This window comes from Lucilia sericata, unplaced genomic scaffold, assembly GCF_015586225.1.
Source record: "Lucilia sericata isolate MDLA Ls3-8-SP2 unplaced genomic scaffold, ASM1558622v1 Contig000148F_arrow, whole genome shotgun sequence".
Taxonomy (NCBI): Eukaryota; Metazoa; Arthropoda; class Insecta; order Diptera; family Calliphoridae; genus Lucilia; species Lucilia sericata.
Window position 1 is genome coordinate 271,464 of NW_023994180.1, and position 26,440 is coordinate 297,903.

General features: G+C 29.4%; 1 protein-coding gene across 1 annotated transcript in view; it reads right to left on the minus strand.

Moving 5' to 3' along the window:
- Nucleotides 1–3,480: 3,480 nt before the first annotated feature.
- The window catches only part of LOC119601202 (uncharacterized serine-rich protein C215.13), a 67,266-nt gene continuing 44,306 nt past the window's right edge, over nt 3,481–26,440 (minus strand). Inside the window, exons 3-8 of the mRNA XM_037951984.1 lie at nt 25,219–26,230; nt 14,700–14,814; nt 10,842–11,064; nt 10,549–10,726; nt 9,940–10,076; nt 3,481–3,880 (exon numbers count right to left, since the gene is read on the minus strand). Coding sequence (XP_037807912.1) covers nt 3,750–3,880; nt 9,940–10,076; nt 10,549–10,726; nt 10,842–11,064; nt 14,700–14,814; nt 25,219–26,230 — 1,796 coding nt within the window. The 3' untranslated portion in view covers nt 3,481–3,749. The remainder of the gene's footprint in view (nt 3,881–9,939; nt 10,077–10,548; nt 10,727–10,841; nt 11,065–14,699; nt 14,815–25,218; nt 26,231–26,440) is intronic.

Sequence of the window (26,440 nt, forward strand, 5' to 3'; positions counted from 1 at the left end):
TATTCTGCATCGGATTTGAGTTAGAATCCCAGAAAAAAAATTTGACTTGTACTTACTCAACAACTTATTTTTCAATGACTACTATATACTGTTTGCATTACTTAGAATGAGCCTAATAATAACTTACAAATAATAATATATTATGTAAGTACTTACATTTCAGACTTGACATATTGTTTTCGAAGGTTGTTTTTAACACAAACGAAAAAAAGGATTTTTTTTGTGAAAACTAATAATAGTCTCAGAAGCAAAACTACTTATTAAACTTCTTATTTGCAGGTGAACGTAGTTCTTACCTAACTCCCTATTTGTAAGCGAGCTTGATAATTCCATCCCCGTTTTAAAATAATGATTTAAAATGCTATTGTGTAAGTTAGTTTTAGCATTTTAACTGCGTACTTTTGAATGTAAGTTTTTGCTGGGACATTAAGAAAAAAGCGTGTAATATTCGGTAACGCTGAGTCTGTATCGAAACATGTATCCTAAGTTTAAGGTGAATTTCGGAAAGCATTCCTATATATGGACTAAGTACTTAATAGATCAATTCGTTCATCAATAAGCTTAACAGAATTGGAAAGAGTAAATGATTTTTGAGAATGGTTAGTATACTTATTTTTCAATGTAAGTTTTTGCTGGGACATTAAGAAATAAGCGTGTAATATTCGGTAAGGCTGAGTCTGTGTCAAAATATGTATCCTAAGTTCAAGGTGAATTTCGGAAAGCATTCCTATATATGGACTAAGTTCTTAATAGAACGATTCTACCGTCAATTATGTACTTAGCTTGGACCACTTATGGAACAAGCTCAACAGAATTGGAAAGAGTAAATGATTTTTGAGAATGCTTAGGATACTTGTTTTTCAACGTAAGTTTTTGCTGGGACAAAAAATAGGCGTGTAATATTCGGTAAGGCTGAGTCTGTATCGAAACATGTATCCTAAGTTTAAGAAGAATTTCGGAAAGCATTCCTAAATATGGACTAAGTTCTTAATAGATCGATTCTTCTGTCAATTATGTACTTAGCTTGGATCACTTATGGAACAAGCACTACAGAATTCGAAAGAGTAAAAGAAAGAAATACGCCTTGGCCACTATCGGGCCTATTGTGCGCTCCTTTTCATGAAAAGGAAAAAAAAAATGTTCACTGAATCTATTATTTTTCAATGTTCAGAAACTTAGTTTCTTGGACGTAATTCCTAAGAATTTTTCAATCAGTGTTAGTCAGGAATGTTATTTCCGGAATAACATCACTTCCAAGATACTTGGATCTATCTTCGACGAATGCCTGACAGTGGCAAAGAAAGTGCTCCTGTCCTCCTCACATGCTCTACATTCGTCTGAATCCGCATGTCCAATTATGTATAGATGTGCTCGTAATCCTGTGTGTCCATTCAGAATACCTTTATATATATTTCGTTTTGCTCGCATCTGGGTCACCCCATAGGATTTTTGTGGTTTTATTAATCGTTTCATTATTCCAAGAGGCCTTATGGGATTCTTTCACCCATATTTTTCATTCAGCTTTTTTTGCTTCGAATGGTTTTGCATTTGTCAGGTTAACTACATCGAGCTTCCTTCCCTTTAAAGCTATTATATTCGCCCTTTCTTTGCCGACTACTCTCGAGTGGCCTGGTACCCAGTTAAAATATTCTTTCAATCCAGTACTCCCCCCGGGGGCTTGTTACCTTGGTGAAATCTCCATCTTGGTGTTATTGCAATATCCCGGGGAAAAAAGATGCTACCAATACCTCTAGTCTGCCGGGACTGCCATATATGTCTGGATTCTCTCTCCGGTGCTGTTGCCATCTTAACAGATGTCACTCTTACTCTTCGCTTAGTAGATCGCTAGTATAGGTTGGGGAATTGACACTTGGTAGTTGCCTGTCATTCCATATTATTTATGGTCTGAGAATGGAACTGATGTAATTGGTAAACGATCGGACAAGACTCCTCTGCCCGACAGGAGACTAGTACTGATTTAGTAGACCTTTTACTGCAGGGAAATTCTCGGTGCTGTTGCCATCTCAACAGGATTCATATTAATTCATGCTACGCGACTTATGGTTGAGGCCGACCACTAAACTTGTCGGGACAACTATTGGGTTCGAATTGACTTTGGAAATTTATACATCCTTTGTCCCATTATCTGACATAAAGAGGGATCCTGATTTATTGGCTGGGTATTTCGGATTATCAAATACACCTCTAGGTGCTGTTGCCGAATCAACAGAACCATTTCAGGATTGCACTAGAATGGGTCATTAGTTGATGCATTTTGCATTTTAAATATTGCAATCTTTCATGACATCATAAGGGTGGTCACCTTCCGGTATACCGAAAGATAGATTTCACCTGATGTTCTTCTATTGACTTTAGACAAGTGATCGCTTTTTTCTTGTAGAGGTTTGCATTGAAATTGATCCCATACTGCCTGTCATTCCGCAATGGGGCTACTATGACAAGAGATTAGATAGCTCGAGTACTTCAGCAAAGTGCTTGTGCATGGAACGGCTCAGCCATGTACAAAAATTGCCACCTGAGTTCTTCATAGAAGGATTCAGGGGCGCGTGGTAGACCGTCTGAAGTCTACCCAGTGGGTGAAAAGACCACCGTGAAATAAGCCGTCAAGGCAGGTGTTCACGTTAAGCACTTAGACATCTTACAATGCAATACGGTCTTAGATTTAATTCTATCACATGATTTTCTAATTAAGATTACATATTAGCTTCTACTATTGAAATCAAATTTAAATACCTTGTTTTGTATAAAGGTTATTTAAAAAATAGTTTAATGTCATTAAACATTCAAAGCCATTTATCTCGAAATAATTTTTTTGGGAATATTAAAAAAATAAACTTTTTAATTAATTCGGAATTTTTAAACATTTTCTATAAATTTTCGATTGAAAGAAATATTTTAACCAATAAATGTATAAAGAATTTTCTTGTTCATATGAAAATCTGACACAGAACAACAAATTCAATAATCTACATTTATCTTTACCTATTTCGTACTTGAAGTCCTTTCTTATTTTAGTTTTAGTTTTCAAATGCGAATTTTATATTTTTATTTCTAAACTATAATATATTATTATCCTAAATACTTTTATTTCTTTTAAGTTTAATTAGTTTTAATTATATAAATTTACAACTTAATTTTAGCTTAAATAACTAAAATTATAATAAAACTAAAAGTTCTTTTCAGTTATTTTAAATAACTTTTTTGAATATTTTCTAAATTGTTTTTTTTTTGTTTTTCACTTTTTTTTATAAAAATAACAAATAAATTATATTCATTTAATTACTTTTATTTTTTTAAGTATTTCAATTAAATTACTAATTTTTTTATTGTGTAATTTTTTTTTCGTTTTAAAATTATTTGTTTGTTTCACTGGAACAATTTTTGTTCGTTTTAAATTTCACTTTTAATTATGTAAAATAAAAATTCTTTACAAAATTCTTGTTTTTTTTGTCCATAACATTTCAAATAAAGAGAAAAATTTAAATGAACACAAATATTTTTGCAAAACTATTTCTTTTAATAAATACTTACACACATAAGTTGCACGTAATAATTAAATCTCTAACGATTTATATGTTCTTTTTGTCCTTTTGTTGTTTTGCAAATAAATTATAATAAATATGTTTGCATATGTATATAAATTATTTTGCTAATTATTTCGAGGAAATATCCTTGACTTTATGGCCATGTTAAGTGTCTAGAGTTGTTTTTGTGTGATATATTTAATTTTATCTATATATGTAGGCGGGTAAGAGTAAAAGTAATATCGTTGCCAATAACAGATTAATTAGCCAAGTTTGATGATTCAATTGCTGCCAAGCGAAGGCCGCACCATGATGTAATTCGGCAAAACTTTCACCTGTAATACAAAAAAAAAAAAAAAAAAAAAATCGCAAGAGATTTAGAAAATGGGGTATAATTAATTTAAGGTATAATTAAATTAAGCCAAGATGTTCAAAACAAATTGCACAAGTAGAATGAAGAGTGCAAGAGATTAAGGGCCTGCAAGGATAATTGAATCATTTACACAAATTAATTAAAATCGAAATGAAAAAAGCCGAAACATAAAAGTGTATTTATTGCTTATTGATTTAAAATTTTTTATAAATAGAGAATTTATCGAAAACTTTCTATAAAAAATAATTTATCAAAAATTGTCTATAAAAAGGGAATTTATGGAAAATTGTCATAAAGAGAGAATTTATCGAAAATTGTCTATAAAAAGAGAATTTATCAAAAATTATCTATAAATATATAATTTATCGAAAATTATCTATAAAAATGGAATTTATTGAAAACTGTTTATAAAAGTATAATTTATTTAATATAATTTATTTAATAAATTCTCCTTTTATAGAGAATTTATCGAAAATTTTCTATAAAAAGAGAATTTATCGAAATTTTTCTATAAAAGAAGAATTTATTGAAAATTTTCCATTGAAAATTGTTTATAAAAATTGAATTTATCGAATATTTTCTATAAAAGGAGAATTTATGGAAAATTTTCTATAAAAAGAGAATTTATCGAAATTTTTCTATAAAAGAAGATTTTATTGAAAATTTTCCATAAAAAGAGAGTTTATCGAAAATGTTCTATAAAAACAGAAATTATCGAAAATGTTCTATAAAAAGAGAATTTATCGAAAATGTTTTATAAAAAGAGAATTTATCGAAAATGTTCTATAAAAAGATAATCAATCGAAAATTTTCTACAAAAAGAGAATTTATCGAAAATGTTTTGTATAAAGAGAATTTATTGAAAATTTTCTATAAAAAGAGAGAATTTATTGAAAATTTTCAATAAAAAGAGAATTTCTCGAAAATTTTCTATGAAAAGAGAGTTTATCGAAAATTTTCTATAAAAAGTGACCTTATCGAAAAATTTATATTAAAAGAGAGATTTTATCGAAAAATTTCTATTAAAAGAGATACCTTATCGAAAAATGTCTATTAAAAGAGAGATTTTATCTAAAATTTTCTATTAAAAGAGAGATTTTATCTAAAATTTTCAATAAAAAGAGAGATTTTATCGAAAATTTTCTATAAAAAGAGAGATTTTATCGAAAATTTTCTATAAAAAGAGAGATTTTATCGAAAATTTTCTATAAAAAACAGAATTTATCGAAAATTTTCTATAAAAAACAGAATTTATCGAAAATTTTCTATAAAAAACAGAATTTATCGAAAATTTTCTATAAAAAACAGAATTTATCGAAAATTTTCTATAAAAAACAGAATTTATCGAAAATTTTCTATAAAAATAGAATTTATCGAAAATTTTCTATAAAAAGAATTTAACGAAAATTTTCTTTAAAAAGAGAGATTTTATCGAAAATTTTCTATAAAATAGAATTTATCGAAAATTTTCTATAAAAAAAGAATTTAACGAAAATTTTCTTTTAAAAAGAGAGATTTTATCGAAAATTTTCTATAAAAAGAGAATTTATCTAAAATTTTCTATTAAAAGAGAATTTATCGAAAATTTTCTATTAAAAGAGAATTTATCGAAAATTTTCTATAAAAATTGAATTTTTCGAAAATTTTCTATAAAAATTGAATTTTTCGAAAAATTTATTTAAAAAGAGAATTTATCGAAAATTTTATGTAAAAAGAGATTATGGAAAATTTTCTATAAAATGAGAATTTATCGAAAATTTTCTATAAAAAGAGAATTTGTCGAAATTTTTCTATAAAAAGAGATTTAATCAAACATTTTCTATTAAAAGAATTTATCGAAAATTGTCTATAAAAAGGGAATTTATCTAAATTTTATGTTAAAAGAGAATTTATGGTAAATTTTCTATGAAAAGAGAATTTATCGAATTTTTCTATAGAAGGAGAATATATTAAAATTCTATAGAAAAAAAAATTATCGAAAATTTTCTATAAAAACAAAATTTATCAAAAATTTTCTTTAAAAAGAGAATTTATCGAAAAAAAAGTTTTTAGAGACAATTTTCCGAAAAAATTGTATAATAGGTTTTATCGATAATTTGTTGTAATTTAGAATTTAACGAAAATTTTCTAAAAATTAAGAATTTTGCGAAAATTTCCCTGAAATAGAGAATTTATTAAAAATTTATCAAAAATTTTCTATAAGAAAGAATTTAGCGAAAGTTTTCAATAAAAACAGAATTAATAAAATAAAACTTTAAAAAGAGAATTAATCGAAATTTTTCTATGAAATGAAGATAATAATTAACTTTAATTTTTCATTAAACTTTTTAATGTTTTATCAATATTTTTATTAAAATTCCTTTTGCTATAGCACATGCCTAAATAATGCTGAAATTTCTGTTTTATCTAATGTCTAATACAAAATTTGACTGCTATACGAAAATGTTGACACAAACATACACAGGTGATAAATGGAAAAAAAATTTAATAAGGCTTTTGGTTAATTACTCACATTGAAGTTAGTGCTATATTGAATACACATTTGAATGTGTTTAAATCACTTCAAACATTTGTAATCATACTTCCCATAAGATGACAGAATCGATACAGAGATAAAAGTGATAATAATTCAGTTTCAACAGATATGTAGAAATGCGAGGGTGGCTATTAAAAGTTTTAACATACAAAAAAATCTTTATATTCATATGCCATTAAGTTTAAATTAAAAGCAGCACTTGTTTTTTCAAAATATACTCGATCTATTAGTTTAAACTTTTAGAATCCCATATACTTAATAATGTGAATATTTGTTATCTTCACCTTATCAAAAAAGAGATTAACAAACTTTTCGTATGAAAATGCCATAAACTTTGCACGTTAATCACAAATTCAATGGAAAAACAGCTTTAAGTCAATTCTAAAATGTGTTTACTCAGCAATTTGGTGGTTTAATTACAAGCTTAATTAAATGACAAAGCCTTTGATGAGTGTAATTATAAAATTAGAAGTAAAGCAAAAGGTTGCCTTCATATGCAGATATGTAGCACTGACATTTCTGCTTATAATGAGAATTTTGTGTTTAAATGAACAAACATTTTATTGCTTTAGTTTTACGAGAATAAAACTTAATTTACCCGGCAGTTCATTGAACTATAGACTGAAAAATATATAGATATAAATTTTCAATCTTACCTAATTTCACTGAAATATTACAATTACACATTACTGGGTACTTATATGAGAATTTGGGTTTCTAATGAAAACAAGTTTTATTTGCATGAAAATAAAGTCACGTTTGTATGCGTAAATATTTCAGTTTGTATAAATAAATAGCTGTATAAATTTTGTGTAAGCATTCTTTAGTCAAGAATATTTTTAGAGAAAAACATTTTATAATGGCAAACTATATCCCATAAAAATTTGATTCATGATTTTAGAAGAAAACGTTCTAAAAATTACGATTTCTAGAATAAAATCCACAAATATTCAATTCATAGAAGAAAATTTTTAGATTTATTAAAAGTTTTCTACCTATTTGCACCACTTTAGTGGGGATATTTGTAACGCATACAACTAATGGTCATATATCCACTCTACAGTATACTAATCAGTTCTAAGTCAATTAAGTCTGTCTGTGTGTCTGTCTGCATGGCCGTCCATTTTTATACCCAGCATCAAAAAAGCCCGTTTGTTCGTCCGTCTGTCTGTTGAAAACACTATAGAGTCCGAACGGAAGGAGGTAGTGGGTTTAAATTTTACACAAATATTCCCCATAGGTAAGGTTTGTTTGATATTGAAAATGTGCAATATTGGTCCACGTTTTCGCATATCCCCCATACAAGTGTTTTAAAATAAGGGTATAGCAATGAAATTAGTCATAAGTAAGTTTAATATGAGCCAGAAGGTCTCTACCAGATTTTATGAATTTTGGTCCATAATTGACCCTACTCTTCATATAAGGCCCCTTCAGAAAATTACTTAAACGCTAATTACTGGTATAAAAGTGCTAGTCTATAATTGAACCAACCGCCCATATACATATGTTCATTAGAGTGTCCCTAGGAACAGCCTTATTTAGAATTTCATATATGAATACCTCTCAATCGATGCGTATTAATGTACTGAACACAAACAAAAAAATATTTTTTTGGAATGGTCCTCAGTCCCTACCAGCAATTGAAAATCCTGACCTCGAAATCCTTCGACTTTTTCGAAAGGGGTCTTAAAAATTTCATAATTTTGATTTGATTACGGGAAAAATAATATTAAAATTATTGTAGAGTATTTTTGGACCATTCCCTTCCTTTTACGGCATATGGTTCAATGATGGGTATATAAGATTCGGCTTAGCCGAATATGTATAATACTCTTATTTGTAAACCTTGTAATCAAACTAGAGGGTGATATTTTATTCGATGAAATTTGGTACACGTATTACTTTTGACCCAAGGACGAACCCTATTCCGAACCCCAAGTATACCAGACGGCTTCATTTTGTGATTCGTCCATCTGTCTTTGAACGTGCCTTTGACTTATAGTCAGTCGGTCCATCCGTCTATCTGTGTGTCTGTTTCTTTGTCCGTCAATCTGAAAACAAGTAAGAAACTATAATCGGGTGTGGTCGACCAATGATACCCTACACCAATGGCGAATATTAAATGTGATTCATTTTCAATAATAAAGCATTTATGTTGAATCTTCGGTCATGTACGGTTGTGTGCTGACTAGGAGAAATAAAAGACATAAAAGATTTTCAGCAGCCTTCGTCATTGGATCCAGAGAAGAGTATGTGACAGATTTTAACAAATTATATTGAAAATTGTGAGCTGTAGCGTGCACACAAAGTTTACACGGTCACAAAGACGGACATAGCTAATTCGAATCAGAAAGTGATTCTGAATACTAAGGGAAAAATATTTTTGAGTGTTATTAACATCAGCATATTGTGCGAATTTTTGGATAGATAGTAGAAAATTTAACATAATTATAAGGTCAAAAGTCCTTTTCGGGGGGTTAGGATCATACAGGCAGTCAGGCATTCGTCCATTTTCAATAGCATTCGTCCTTGGACCAAAAGAAGCACACGTTCCAAATTTCATCAAATTATCTCGAAAATTCTCTACCTGTAGAGTGCGCACAAGTTTTACATGAACACACAGACGGACGGAGAGACGGACATTGCTTAATCGACGGAAGTGATACTTTAAGGTGGGTGTAGGGTATAATCATATTGCCGATTTTCGTATATAGTAAATTTTCGATAAAGACATTTATTTAAACATCATTGATCATTATTAAACGCGCTGTGTTAAACATGTTTTGCTTACTTAAATTTAAAATGTGTATCTGTTTCATTGTAATTGATTAAGCTATAAAAAAGTACATTTTTATACATCCTTTAACAAGAATAATGACTTATGAATATATTACAAGGATTCACTATTTTTTAAGTTAATAAACTACTAAGAATGTCTTAGTTCTTTTGTATCGCTTTATTCATGTGTATAAAATATGTTAGTTTCTTTATATTAGTCTATTCAACAATTTATCATAAATAAATGTTACAATTCAAGCAAATAATACATATGTATCTGTTTACAATTCTTGCTAAAAATAGTTTCACAGATTTAAGCCAAACACATAAACACAATTTGTATAAAGTATCTGTTTCACCAAATACATACATATAGTGTAGTGAAGTGAAATGTGGTGTGAAAACCCTAATTGTTTGGTATTTAGTTTCTCTTACTCTGTTTCGCAGTTTACCAAACACTCACACACACTATTATATACTATTTCTATAAGTTGATGGAAAATGCTAAATTGATTACAATCAATAGTGACAACATATACACATATGTATATGAATGTAGTATGTATGAGCAACTATTTGGATAAATTCCCCTTTTTTTTAGTTCTCATCCAAACTTTAACATACTCCCACACACATCCAGTAGAGTAGATTTTCGTTGCGTTGAGTGTTTTTTTCTAAATAAATAATAATAAAATGCCGTTACTTACCATTGAGTATGTGTACAACGATTGTATAGTTTTGATATTCACTAATTGAGCACGTATAGTTACCGGAATCGGCTTTATTGATTTTGGCAATGAATAATGTTGAATTGGCGCCATCATCCATCAATTCTGTTTTCACACTACAAGTATAACAACAAGAGCAATAGCAAATAACATCAAATGAATGAAAAAATATAAATTGAATAAAATTAAATAAAATTTCGCAAATTGGGATACACATACGAGTTAATTTATTTATACAAAAAACTCACATAATAAAATAAATATATATAAAATACAATAAATTAAATTAAATACGTATTGATGTGTATTTTTATATAGTTAATAAATTAATTAAATCATTAGTTAAGTTAAATGGAATTAATGTGGTTGTACATTTGGAAAAAAAAAAGGCGGCATGAGAAAGTACTGTTTTAAATTAAACCAACATTTGTAAACAAAATTTAAAAATATTTTATTGGAATTTAGTAAAGAGAGGAATCTCAAATCTCTTGCTTTTGCAATAAAATTTAAGGTCTTCCATATTTACAACATTTAACCTTAACACATTTTTCTTTAAAACAATAAATTTTCGAAATTTTCTTTACTTACCTGACACCACCCCTAGTAACATCATAATTTAAAACATCTTCACTATGTTTCCAAAACACCACCGACGATGACATGGCAACATTACGTACAACACAGGATAGCTGTAACGTTGAGTCTTGTTCATAATATTTCTCCTGCAAAGGATCCCCAAATTCATCAACAATCATTACTTTGGGTGCTGGAAACAAACATAATAAACCACAAAAACAAATTTTGTTATAATTTAAAAAGAAAATGTTTAAAATTTCTCGTCATCATTCTGCCTGCCTCAACTTTATTATAGACAAACTTACCGTTGACATGTAAATTTATTTGTATAACGCGAGGCGGATGTGTTGATATTTGACATTCATAAGTGGCCTCATCATCTTTCTTGACATTGTTGATTTTTAAACGCCAATTACTGGGATATTGAAATTCCATTTTGTAACGTTTATCACCGGTATAGGTGTGCAAACCCACCGTTAGTAAATCTAAGGCATTTTCACCTTGTGAATTGCGACGAACCCAGGAGACCTGTTGGTTAATTGATGGTGTTTGGTTTAGTTAAGTATTTAGGAAAAAATAATAAAAAAGTAAAACAATTTTATGGAAGTTAGCTCAACTATTAAAAAGTATATTGTTAAATATTTATGCAGTTAAAAGTTAAAGTGAGTTTAATATGTTGAGGTGGGAAGGTTTCCTCAGAAAATATAGAAAATTCTCTTCGAAAGAGATTACTACATTAGTCCATTATCGCTATAAACCTTAGAAAATCTTTACTTTTAAAAATTTTTGACATATGGTGTAAACCACAGTGGCATCGTATGTGTGAAAACAAAAAAAGTTAAGGCACTTTCTCCTTCTAAATTAAGTCCTTAAGGACAACCGCCCCATTTTATGCAACATCTTCTTAACTCAACTTAGTTTGACCCTTCTACAATGGCAGGTAAGATAAAATTGTTTAGAGAAAACAAAAAGTATTTACACCAAACAAGCCAAAGTGCAATCAAGTATATAAAAGACCTATTATGGCTTTGAAAAAAAATTTCCATATTATCAGAAGAAGGAAGTTTGTAAAACAACTGTCACCCGTTTACATGCAATCGCACACGCCTAAACACAGACATGCTAGCAACCAAGCAGCCAGCTTAACTCAAGAGTAAATACAAGAGTTTTAGTTTAAGCAGCAGACGGAGAACAAAACTTGTGAGTTTAGAAGATATAATGTGTTAGGGAAATGGACAAAGTTGCAACGAATTTAAAATTAGCTACGAGGGTTGGAAATTCGGTTTTGACATAAAGTCTTCATTCGAAAAACCTAATTTAAAAATTGTTAAAAATTTTAAATTAATGGAAAAAATTTATAAGTACCAAAATTTTTATAAATTCTCGATTTAAGGGAAGTTTACAAAAAATATCCTTTAAAGAAAATTTTCGATAAAGTCTCGATTTATGGAATATTTTCTATTAATTCTTAATTAAAAGAATATTTTCGATTAATTCTTCATTTTAAGAAAATTTTGCCACAATTCTCAATTTATAACAAAATTTTCAATTTTTTTATAAAAACTTTTTATTTCTGTTTAGAAAAAATGTTCGATAAATTTCCTTTTTTTTAATTTTTTCTATAAATTTTCTTTTTGTAGACATTTTTATATAAATGTTCTTTTTATAGAAGATTTTCTCGATAAATTTTCTTTTCATAAATGTTTTTTCTACAGAAAATTTTCAATAAATTTTCGTTTCTATAAAAAGTTTTCGATAAATGTTTTTTCTATAGAAAAATTTCGATAAATTTTCTTTTCTATAGAAAATTTTCGATAAATTTTCTTTTCTATAGAAAATTTTCTTTTCTATAGAAAATTTTCTTTTCTATAGAAAATTTTCTTTTCTATAGAAAATTTTCTTTTCTATAGAAAATTTTCGATAAATTTTCTTTTCTATAGAAAATTTTCGATAAATTTTTACTTCTATAGAAAATTTTCGATAAATTTTTACTTCTATAGAAAATTTTCGATAAATGTTTACTTCTATAGAAAATTTATAAAATATTTTTTCGATAAATTCACTGCCCATCTGTGATGGGTAGTCATCATTTGCGATGGGTAGTCATCTTGACGTGATGCAGATGCTTAAGCGCAATGATTTGTAGAGCCATACTGGAGGGAATGGCCAGCATAAGTTGGCTTTTCCTGGTAGGGTCACCCATTCCAGTCGAGTCTAAACTGAGCGAGAAACTAAGAACTACTCACCCTGTCTGATAGCGTCTGTTTTCCCTTTGGGACGGCTATAAGATGCTTGCCCAGACTATTCTCCTCTCACTGAGAGGGGTGGTCTTGGCCAGCTTGTCCGGCCGGTTCTATTAGAACCATGCACTTAAATGTGCATCGTCCGTCGGAATCCACTAGCGCCTGTTCCCATATTGGGCGACTGGTGGTCTGCGTCTGATTTCCCCTTTGGGGACGGCAGTTTAACTTACCTGGCAGTAAGTTAAAAATGCAAACGTCTCTTAGATAACAAATGGAGGATAAGAAGGTAGCATGCCCCGCGTACCAGGGCTTCATAATCTCTGGGGACCCTACTTCCACAGCGTCGGTAATGGGTCGAATGTTACTGTTACCCAAACTAGTCAGGCGGCCACACCGGGTCAGGCTAGTTTGCGAGCTACCGGCGTAGCAGGAGGTCAGTCTGATAAACCCAAGCTGGGTGAATGTAACAAATTCGATACTATTCGTAGTTGCACTACAAGCGGTGAGGTACCTCTGGACTTCTCTTCAAGTACCTCCAAAGCCGCTGCAGCTCGAACCGTCAACACGGTTAAAAATTCTGCTTCAGGTGGTGATGACAAGGGGTCGGCTAAGTCTTCTCTTCCATCATCTTCCCAAGTGCCAACTGTACCCTCATGCTCACGGTATACCCCCTGCTCAGTCCGCCAAACAACAACAACAAACGACTCGGCATAAAAACGCCTCCAAACGGGCGGCAATTACGTTGCGTTCCGCCTCTAGAATAATTGAGCAACTCGGGTCTAAACAACCTGAAGAACTCACTACGGTGCAAAAAGCTTCTCTCCAATGGGCCAAGACTCATAATGCTGGTGATGACAACGCTTCTCCTCCCGCTGAAGTGAAAACAGAAGCGGCGCCTAAACGGCAGCGTTCAGAGGAAGAGGCAGCATCTTCAATCCAGCACCAAGGGACGAAACGTCCAAAACGGACGCTATGACGCGCTCTTTTAGCGAGGTTGCTAAGGACAGTCTAGTTAGGGCTGTTATTGACCGCAGCGATGCCGGCGGATCCATATCCCAGTCTAACTGGGATGTGGTGAAAAACTCATGGGAGTGTTCAGGCAAGTTTTCAAAGATTATATTTTATATTTTCTTAATTTATGAAAAATTTTCTGCATATTTTATAAAACACTATATTTATAGAATATTCTCGATTCTTAATTTATATAAAAATGTCGTAAATTTAGTTTTTTAAAAAAATAAATTCTTCCAATAGGTAATTTTCAATAAATTCTCTATGTATACTTAAATAATTTTTGAAAGATTCTGAATTAAGAGAAAATTTTTCATTAATTCGATTCACCAAAAATTTCACTATATAGAAATTTCATGGTTTCTAGAAATTGTTCTACAAAATCTTCTTTGCAATAAAATAAATATCCAAAAAAAAGTTGTTTTATTTATAGTACACCATTTATCTCAACACTTAAAAAACTAATTTCATCAAATTCTATTAGTCCAGTCTTGTTTATAGACATTAATTTAACTCAAATTCTTGTCTCTACATAATGAATTTTATAATAAAATGTAATACACTTCTTGTCCATTATTACTCTCATAAATGATTCTTTGTATTCCTTTAATATTCACAAAGTTTATAAACAAAATTATACAATGAGTTCTCGTACAAACAAAGTTGTTAAGTAAAAAATGATTCTTTCTTTTTCTTTACATCTTCCCTTGTGGAAATTTTCCTTTTCCTTTTGCATCTGCAATGCAAGATAAAAATGTTCGCTAATCTCTAAGGATGGCTGCTTGCAACGCAATAACTTTTGACTGGTGGCAATTTCTTAGTGAACTTTTTTTTTTGCGTTATGTTGTTTGCAATTTTGTTTTCAGTCTTTGGATTTTGTAAAATTTTATTTAAGCCAAACATACTTACAGTCTTATCTTGAAGTAGAGATATTCTGCAATTTAAATGTATACTGCTGCCCGCTTGTACTGTCATATTGGTCGGTTGTCCCACCAGCTGAACATCTTCAAAGTGTGGTCCATAGCTGAGGAGGCATTAGCATAAATGTAAAAGAAAAGAGGGGAGAAACAAGAGTGTGGAAGGATATTTAAATAATTTTATTAAAAGAGTACTATTTTATTAAGGTAGAAAAATTGTTGTTGATATTAAGAGAATTTTAATTGTATTTATTATATATATGTTTATAGTAAAATATGCTCACTAAAAGCTTTGAAGTGAATGAATATGAACAAAATTTACTTCAACTTATCTGCCCACAGTGCGTATGATAAATATACATTTCTGATGAATTCACATATTGTTCATACGCTATATTTTCAATAATATCTTAATACATTTAATGACAAAATAAAATTTGCTTTAACTTATCTTTCCACAGTGCGTATGATAAATAAAATTTTTGATGAATTCATATACATATTGTTCATACGCAAAATTTTCAATAATATCTAAATTTTTAAATTTGATGAAATCTGGATTTATTCTTAATTTATGTTAATTTTCTATAAATAGAAACATTTTCTAGAAATTTACCAAAAAAAAAAAAAAAAAAAAACTTAATATGCTTCACTAAGAAAGCATTGTATTAAGTGGTGTTCTTGAAAATCAGCAAATCTTTAAAATAAATTAATTGCCTTAAAAACATTTAGCTGTATTGTTTGCTTGGTTGATTATAACCTTGTGCTTTAAAATGTTTTTATTTATTTTTTGTTTATTCTATACTTATTTAAATATATTAAATGTTACAAAACTAAAAATGTTAAGCTAACAACAACAAAAACTTAACTTTGAAAATGCTACTAAAATAAAGTACATGAAAGCTTTTGGCTTTGCATTTTAATAAACTTCCTTATTACATACTACACAATACAGATATATATTCTAGTATATCCTTTTCTTAATTTTTTGTGTATACATGTAAGTAGGTTACTTGTTTTTTTTTTGGCTTGTTAAACTTAAAGTTTTGTTTTGTGTTCATAGTTTTTTATGTCGTCTTTTTACTTATAAATTATGAAATATGTTTTATAGTTGTCACTCGTTTTTATGCCAGCGCATTGTTGTTTTGTACAGATTTAATAATTTAAACATTTTTACAACATGTATTTCATTTTAGGATTAAAAGATTTTGTAAGTAAAAGGTATTTTACAGAAATCAAGTAGCTTTTTCTTAATTATGAGATTATTAAAAATTATTTTCATTTAAATCTTAAGTAAATTTAATAGTTATTAAAAACTTTTTTTAAATTTATTTTTTGTGCAATTCTGAATGTACTCTCGTGCACATATTTCATCTTCTTCTATTGCTAATCTTTATAAAATATTTTTTTTAAGTAAAATTGTGCTCTTGAATATTGTGTGGCAGTAATTTACTGATGCCCTTGCTGTATATGAAATGCATAATTTTTCAAGTAAATAGTACACTATTCATACGAGCACTTAGGATTATCGTTGAAAACTTTTCATAGTAAGTTTTAACGCCTGTTTCGTTAAAATGCGGCATTTAAGAGTAAAAACTATTCAATTCCATTTTATGTTTACATATAGCTAGGCCCAGGCTACATTCTAGTCTAATGTACAGGATATAGTCTAGACCGAAGTACAGATTAGAGTTTTTAAAGTGGTTTACATATTGAATATTGTCAGTACTATAGAGTAGACTATAGACAGAACTGTAAACTATAGACTATAACTGGACTGGAGACTAGACTATAGACTACAAACTAGACTACAGACTACACTATGGACTAGACTATAGACTAGACTATAGACTAGACTATAGACTAGACTATAGTCTATAGTCTAGCCTATAGTCTAGTATATAGTCTAGACTATAGTCTAGACTATAGACTAGACTATAGACTAGACTATAGACTAGACATAGACTAGACTATAGACTAGACTATAGACTAGACTATAGACTAGACTATAGACTAGACTATAGACTAGACTATAGACTAGACTATACTAGACTATAGACTAGACTATAGACTAGACTATAGACTAGACTATAGACTAGACTATAGACTAGACTATAGACTAGACTATAGACTACTATGACTAGACTATAGACTAGACTATAGACTAGACTATAGACTAGACTATAGACTAGACTATAGACTAGACTATAGACTAGACTATAGACTAGACTATAGACTAGACTATAGACTAGACTATAGACTAGACTATAGACTAACTATAGACTAGACTATAGACTAGACTATAGACTAGACTATAGACTAGACTATAGACTAGACTATAGACTAGACTATAGACTAGACTATAGACTAGACTATAGACTAGACTATAGACTAGACTATAGACTAGACTATAGACTAGACTATAGACTAGACTATAGACCAGACTATAGACTAGACCATAGACTAGACTATAGACTAGACTATAGACTAGACTATAGACTAGACTATAGACTAGACTATAGACTAGACTATAGACTAGACTATAGACTAGACTATAGACTAGACTATAGACTAGACTATAGACAGACTATAGACTAGACTATAGACTAGACTATAACTAGACTATAGGACTAGACTATAGACTAGACTATAGACTAGACTATAGACTAGGACTCTAGACTAGACTATAGACTAGACTATAGGACTAGACTATAGACTAGACTATAGACTAGACTATAGGACTAGACTATAGACTAGACTATAGACTAGACTGATAGACTAGACTATAGACTAGACTATAGACTAGACTATAGACTAGACTATAGACTAGACTATAGGACTAACTATAGACTAGACTATAGACTAGACTAATAGACTAGACTATAGACTAGACTATAGACTAGACTATAGACTAGACTATAGACTAGACTATAGACTAGACTATAGACTAGACTATAGACTAGACTATAGACTAGACTATAGACTAGACTATAGACTAGACATAGACTAGACTATAGACTAGACTCTAGACTAGACTATAGACTAGACTATAGACTAGACTATAGACTAGACTATAGACTAGACTATAGACTAGACTATAGACTAGACTATAGACTAGACTATAGACTAGACTATAGACTAGACTATAGACTAGACTATAGACTAGACTATAGACCTAGACTATAGACTAGAGACTAGACTATAGACTAGACTATAGACTAGACTATAGACTAGACTATAGACTAGACTATAGACTAGACTATAGACTAGACTATAGACTAGACTATAGACTAGACTATAGACTAGACTATAGACTAGACTATAGACTAGACTATAGACTAGACTAAGACTAGACTATAGACTAGACTATAGACTAGACTATAGACTAGACTATAGACTAGACTATAGGACTAGACTATAGACTAGACTATAGACTAGACTATAGACTAGACTATAGACTAGCTATAGACTAGGACTATAGACTAACTATAGACTAGACTATAGACTAGACTATAGACTAGACTATAGACTAGACTATAGACTAGACTATAGACTAGACTATAGACTAGACATAGACTAACGATAGACTGCTATAGACTAGACTACTAGACAGACTATAGACTAGACTATAGACTAGACTATAGACTACTATAGACTAGACTATAGACTAGACTATAGACTAGACTATCTAGACTATAGACTAGACTATAGACTAGACTATAGACTAGACTATAGACTAGACTATAGACTAGACTATAGACTAGACTATAGACTAGACTATAGACTAGACTATAGACTAGACTATAGACTAGACTATAGACTAGACTATAGACTAGACTATAGACTAGACTATAGACTAGACTATAGACTAGACTATAGACTAGACTATAGACTAGACTATAGACTAGACTATAGACTAGACTATAGACTAGACTATAGACTAGACTATAGACTAGACTATAGACTAGACTATAGACTAGACTATAGACTAGACTATAGACTAGACTATAGACTAGACTATAGACTAGACTAGACTAGACTATAGACTAGACTATAGACTAGACTATAGACTAGACTATAGACTAGACTATAGACTAGACTATAGACTAGACTAGACTATAGACTAGACTATAGACTAGACTATAGACTAGACTATAGACTAGACTATAGACTAGACTATATATATATTGTTAGGTATAATGTAGTCTTTGCTTTAGTAATATAGAGCTATCTTATTATCTAGATCTTTTTTGTGTTTTGTGGATACATTTAAAAAGTTTAGAAATAAATGACGGTTTTCATATCTTACAAAAATAAAGCATAAGTATCTTTACACTACTCTTAATCGTATTAATTTAGTCAATTTCTTAAGCAAGCCATTTAATTTAAGAATTATTATCCTACTTTTGCTCTTTTAAAGTTTTATTACATTCATAAGATTTTGTAATTTATAAAATATCCCAAAAATATTTATCCCTCGAAGAAAAAAATGTATTTGTGAAAGCTCTCCAACATTATACAACATTTATAAAACATGGTAATAAAATTTCAATATCTTAATTTAATCTACTTCATACTACTACGACGTATACATTCCAAGTAGATAAATATATTTCCAAACATTTGAACAATTTACGGTTACAAATCCATTTAAATTTCGTACGAATTCCTTTGTTTCAGGGGCGTGTGTGTGGGTGGGTTGGTCGAATTTGTGTTTCATATGAAAATATTTGTTCTCATTATTTACAGGACACGTTTCTTCTATTTAAGTGTATTAAAATTTTAAATAGAACAAAACTAAAATTAAATTTTATTTAAGATTTTCTTGTTCTATTTTATATTGGCAAGTAGAACAAAAGGAATATAAAATAGGGGAAGAAAGTTAAAATAGAATATTTTGAGTTCAACTTATTGTGTGTGCAAGTAACAGGCGAGGGGTAATGTATAAGGAATCGGAGAGTTGGAGCAAAGTTTAAAAAACATACTTTAGGGAACTTTGATAAAAAGGAGAATTTCTTTAAAATTAGTGTTTTGTGATCATTCTGAAAAGAATTGACTAGTTAGTTAGACTAGTTTTGGGGCCTAACGTCACTTGGAGGATGGTTGGTTTATAACTTCATATTAATCGATTATATCTTGCAATCAGAGATATAACAATTCCTATAAATAATTGCCTACATACATCCTTAATCTAACCCACAAAACCTTACTTCAAAATTAAACCTCGTTATGGAACATTGAGCACTAACTAAAATTTTGTTTGCTTGAAAAACAAAATAAGAGGAAGTAGGTGTAACTATCTAAGGAATGTATGCATTCATAAGTATGTTTGAGTATATTTGAAAATTTTACAACTTTTCAAATACACCTCCACATTTTGGCTTCCAAACCCTATAGACTACAAATTGTTTACTATGGGAATGACTTGGAGTAACATTTCAATGGATGTGTTTTCAATATGTGAATGTTTTGTTCATTTTTCTGTTTTTTGTATTCTTTCCTTCAACATCTGGCAGTGTGCTTGGTTTTGCTACTACTACCACCACTATTATAGTTAGTATGCTGTTGCTGTTATCCTTGCATAAAGGACCCTATAGAATACTAAACATACATACTTAAAAATATAAAATACAAGAGCACTTTTTTTGTAGAAATGTTTCTTTAGCAAAACTTTTACTAAAAATTTACCAATTTTTCTATATATTTATTTCTTCGTTTTGCATTTTCTTCAGGTGTTTAAAGTATTTCAGATTCACTGCATACAGTAACTGCAGCAGAATGGTGACAAAATCCCAAACAAAAATCTAGAACAGATGGATAAATGATATTGTAATATTGTTAATGGTTGAAGGAGGGAATAAATGAAATAGTTTGGTTCATAAATAGAGTTTGCTTTTCATTTGCTAGATAAGAGCAGAAGAAAATTTTAAATTCTAATTATAAGAAAAAGTGAAACTAAAAAGTTGAAGTGAAAAACTATTAAAAATAAATATTTATTAGTTGAAAATATTTAAAATTTTTATAAAATTTAAAATTTTTATCTTTAGAAAATTTCCAACATTTGTTTGATAATTTCACGATTTTGAAAAAATTTCGATAAACTTTCATTCCATAAATTTTCTGTTTAATGTTGAAAATTTCAATAATCTAATTTTATAAGTATATATGCAAATATTTTTTATTCATTACTCTTTCGAAACCCCCAATTTTATGCAAACCCTAAATTGGGGAAAAAATTGTGTTACATTTCAGTATTTACATAAATAGTTGTATTTGCAAATGTTTATTCTATGTAACTGTAAGTTATGTTTGCATGTATGCTCCATTTGTAAACTTAACAACTGACCTATATCAGTGTCAATTTATTTACTTCACTTTACACTGGCATCGTTGTTGTTTTTATTGTTATTCGCATTTTCAGTTTTTAGGAATTTTCTCATTTTTCTTATTTCCACTATGAAAATAAAGATATGCAGGTAAATCCATTCCATCCTCATTTGTCAGTGACACACAAAGTCGACCAACAGTAGTGAATACTTAAACCGTCACTTTGTATTAAAAACAAATGAATGAATCGAGAAATGAATGTGAATATTTTCCATTTTTTTTATTATTTTTCCATTGAAGTGTATGGCAAAACATATTTTTTTTGTTTTCTAATTAATGCATGAATAATTTTTGGGATTTTTTTTTGTGTTTTTCAACAAAATCTATGTTTTATTATTATTTTTCTTAATCAAAATATTTTTGAAGTTGTAAAAAAAATTGCACAAAAAAATATGCAATAATTTTATGCGTTTTTAAAAGGTATGCATGATTAAAATGTAGATGAAAAGTGATACAATATCGAATAGAAGAATATTCATGAATATTGTAAAATGCAAATGTGAAAAATCAATGACATTGTATACAGCGAATTTCTTTGAAATGGAAAAGGTATGCTGTAAACAAATTGAGAGTTGTAAGAGTAGACCTTGATAATTTTATTCGTTTGATTTGTTTGGAAAAAGTTTTCAATATACATATGGGCAATTTCGTGTGTGAAGTGACCCAACTCAAAAAATTTATTTGGATGAAATTTGTACCATGGTTAGTAATATTGAATAGCAGGACAGACACAGCTCTATTCTCAGTTCATTTTCAGCTCTATCGGTCAAAAATTAGATATTTTGGTCATACAGGGTTTTATTCAAATGAGCGTAACTTTTCAACTATTGGTCCTAGCAAAAATTGTCCAAAGGAGTTCTGATAGCTATTTCTTCATCCATCGGAAGACATCGATCTCAAAAGTAAAACAACAGAATCGTTATGTTTAGACGGCAAGAAATTTTTTGAAAATTAAAATATTTTTATAAAAATTTTGGAAAAAAAAATTTTTTTATTGAACAATTTTCAAAAATATCTCTTTTCGTAGAAAATATCTTTATATATAAAATTTCCCTTCTTATAGAAAACTTTCGCAAAATTTTTCTTCTTATTGAAAATTTTCAGTTCATTTTTCTTTTTATAGAAAATTTTTAAAAAATTTCTCTTCTTATAGAAATGCTTTAAAATATTTCACTTCATATATAAGTAGGTTAGTGGTTGGTGTTGTAGTCTGGTAGACCGGAGGTGGTGGGATCGCACAACAGGCCCGACGGAGGCCTAGCAGTATTTCTTCGGATTTGATGTAATTATATACATCCTCCTTCCAAACTAACTAACTAACTAACTAACTAACTAATTAACTAACTAACTAACTAACTAACTAACTAACTAACTAACTAACTACTAACTAACTAACTAACTAACTAACTAACTAACTAACTAACTAACTACTAACTAACTACTAACTAACTAACTAACTAACTAACTAACTACTAACTAACTAACTAACTAACTAACTAACTAACTAACTAACTAACTAACTAACTACTAACTAACTAACTAACTAACTAACTAACTAACTAACTAACTAACTAACTAACTAACTAACTAACTACTACTAACTAACTAACTAACTAACTAACTAACTAACTAACTAACTAACTAACTAACTAACTAACTAACTATAACTAACTAACTAACTAACTAACTAACTAACTAACTAACTAACTAACTAACTAACTAACTAACTACGAACTACTACTAACTAACTAAACTAACTAACTAACTAACTAACTAACTAACTAACTAACTACTAACTAACTAAACTAACTAACTAACTAACTAACGTAAACTAACTAACTAACTAACTAACTAACTAACTAACTAACTAACTAACTAACTAACTAACTAACTAACTAACTAACTAACTACTAACTAACTACTTAACTAACTAACTAACTACTAACTAACTAACTAACTAACTAACTAACGAACTACTAACTAACTACTAACTAACTAACTAACTAACTACTAACTAACTAACTAACTAACTAACTAACTAACTACAACTAACTAACTACTACTAACTAACTAACTAACTAACTAACTAACTAACTAACTAACTAACTAACTAACTAACTAACTAACTAACTAACTAACTAACTAACTAACTAACTAACTAACTAACTAACTAACTAACTAACTAACTAACTAACTAACTAACTAACTAACTAACTAACTAACTAACTAACTAACTAACTACTAACTAACTAACTAACTAACTAACTAACTAACTAACTAACTAACTAACTAACTAACTAACTAACTAACTAACTAACTAACTAACTAACTAACTAACTAACTACTAACTACTAACTAACTAACTAACTAACTAACTAACTAACTAACTAACTAACTAACTAACTAACTACTAACTAACTAACTAACTAACTAACTAACTAACTAACTAACTAACTAACTAACTAACTAACTAACTAACTAACTAACTAACTAACTAACTAACTACTAACTAACTAACTAACTAACTAACTAACTAACTAACTAACTAACTAACTAACTAACTACTAACTAACTAACTAACTAACTAACTAACTAACTAACTAACTAACTAACTAACTAACTAACTAACTAACTAACTAACTAACTAACTAACTAACTAACTAACTAACTAACTAACTAACTAACTAACTAACTAACTAACTAACTAACTAACTAACTAACTAACTAACTAACTAACTAACTAACTAACTAACTACTAACTAACTAACTAACTAACTAACTAACTAACTAACTAACTAACTACAACTAACTAACTAACTACTAACTAACTAACTAACAACGACTAACTACTACTAACTAACTAACTAACTAACTAACTAACTAACTAACTAACTAACTAACTAACTACTAACTAACGAACTAACAACTAACTACTAACTAACTAACTACTAACTAACTAACTAACTAACTAACTAACTAACTAACTAACTAACTAACTACAACTAACTAACTAACTAACTAACTAACTAACTAACTAACTAACTAACTAACTAACTAACTAACTAACTAACTAACTAACTACTAACTAACTAACTAACTAACTAACTAACTAACTAACTACTAACTAACTAACTAACTAACTAACTAACTAACTAACTAACTACTAACTAACTAACTAACTACTAACTAACTAACTAACTAACTAACTAACTAACTAACTAACTAACTAACTAACTAACTAACTACTAACTAACTAACTAACTAACTAACTAACTAACTACTAACTAACTACTACTAACTAACTAACTAACTAACTAACTAACTAACTAACTAACTAACTAACTAACTAACTACTAACTAACTAACTAACTAACTAACTAACTAACTAACTAACTAAAATGTCTCTTCCAATAGAAAATTTTCGTAAAATTACTCTCCTTAAAGAAAAATTTTGCAAAATTTTTCTTCTTATAGCAGATGTTTGCAAAATGTTCTTAAAATAGGAAATGTTTGCTAAATTTCTCTTCTAATACAAAATTTTTTTTCTTATGGAACATTTTCGTAAAATTTCTCTACTTATAGAACATTTTCGCAAAATTCCTCTACTTATAGAATATTTTCGCAAAATTCCTCTTGTTATAGAAAATTTCGCAAAATTCCTCTTCTTGTAGAAAATTTTTGCAAAATGTTTCTTCTTATAGGAAAATTTTGGAAAATTACTCTGCTTATAGAAAAATTTTGGGAAATTTCTCTTCTCATATATAAATTTCGGGAAATTTACCTTCTCATATATAAATTTCGGGAAATATATCTTCTCATAGAAAAATTTTGGAGAATTTCCCTTTTTATAGAAAAGTTTCGTGAAAATTCTCACTTTTTAGGAAGTTTTCGGAAATTTATATTTTTCTAGAATTTTGTCAAACATTTCACTATTAAAAAATTTTTCGGAAATTTCCTATTATAGTAAAATTTAATTTCCTCTACCCTTTATTTGTTGTTACTCGTGTCAACATCTAATGCATTCCCTTAACCAATAACATTTTCCCTCCTATAATATCTTATTTCCAATCAATGGCAAAATCAAATTAATTCATAATTGAACAAAACACCACTTCATTACTTACCGTTGGTCATGGTGATGATGTTTATTCGCCGATGAAAATGTATCAAATATATAATTAAGCATGGGTGCATCCGTTTTATGTGCTTTGGACAAAATATATTTGCTATCAACTTTTCTCGCTGAAATTCTAGTTGTTCCTGTATTAATTTTGCTACTATTTCCATTGGCAGTGACAGGATCTCCCATACTTGAGTTACTACTAGTGGCATGAACACTCCCACTATCACTACTACTACTACTGCTGGTAACACTTGAAAAGCCTTTAGCAATTGAACTTGTATTCTGTGATGACATTTTTGTGGCTGTATCCTTAGTATGTTGATGCTGATGATGATGATAATGTTGTTGTTGTAGTTTCGTTGTAGTCGTCCTGTTGGCAGACACTATAGTGGCATTAACATTGTCAACTGTCAAGAGGCTGTTGGTATTGTGCATATTTTGTTCATTTCCTTTATGCCTGAGGGCAGTGGCCGCCGCCGACGCCGCCGACGATGCTGCATGATTTGGAAATGTTAAATTTGATGTGGAAACGGAAGCGGTTGTGGATGAGGATGTTGAGGATGATTTTAATTCTGTTGTTGTTTTTAGGGGCGCTGTTGTATCACTTAATGATGTTGTTGCTAACAATGAAAGGGATGATAGAACATCTAATTGAGTCCTGTTTAAATGCAACCTCGTTGGGTCATCATCTTCACTAGCTGTTAATATGGGCGACATAGATGACAAGGATGATGATGATGTTGTGGATGTTGAAGACGTTAAAGTTGTCAAGGATAATAGTTTTCTAGTTGTACTTGTTATTTTAGTTGTTGTTGCTTTAGCTGGTTTTATAGTGGGCATTATTAATTTCGTTGTTGTTGCTGCTGCTGTTGTTACTATTGTTGTTGTTGCAGTTGCTGGTAGTTGTGTTAAATTGCTAGACAAAGCAATATGTTTTGTCATAATGTAATTCCTTAACAATCCACTTTCATAGTTGTCACTGTCATCATTCAAAATGTCGATTTCATTGGAATCTATTGTTTGTTTGTGTTTTTATTTTGCCAAAGCGAATGAAAAGAGGGAAGAAAAGAAAAAAAAGAGAACATTTAAGGTCAAAATGTGAAGAGACAAGCACATTTATAAAACTTTTGTTATATATTAACTTTAACAAGAATTAGTTTTATGTGTGAGTGAAAATATTGTCAACTAAATTAGTAGTAAGATATTTTTTAACTGTGTTGCCA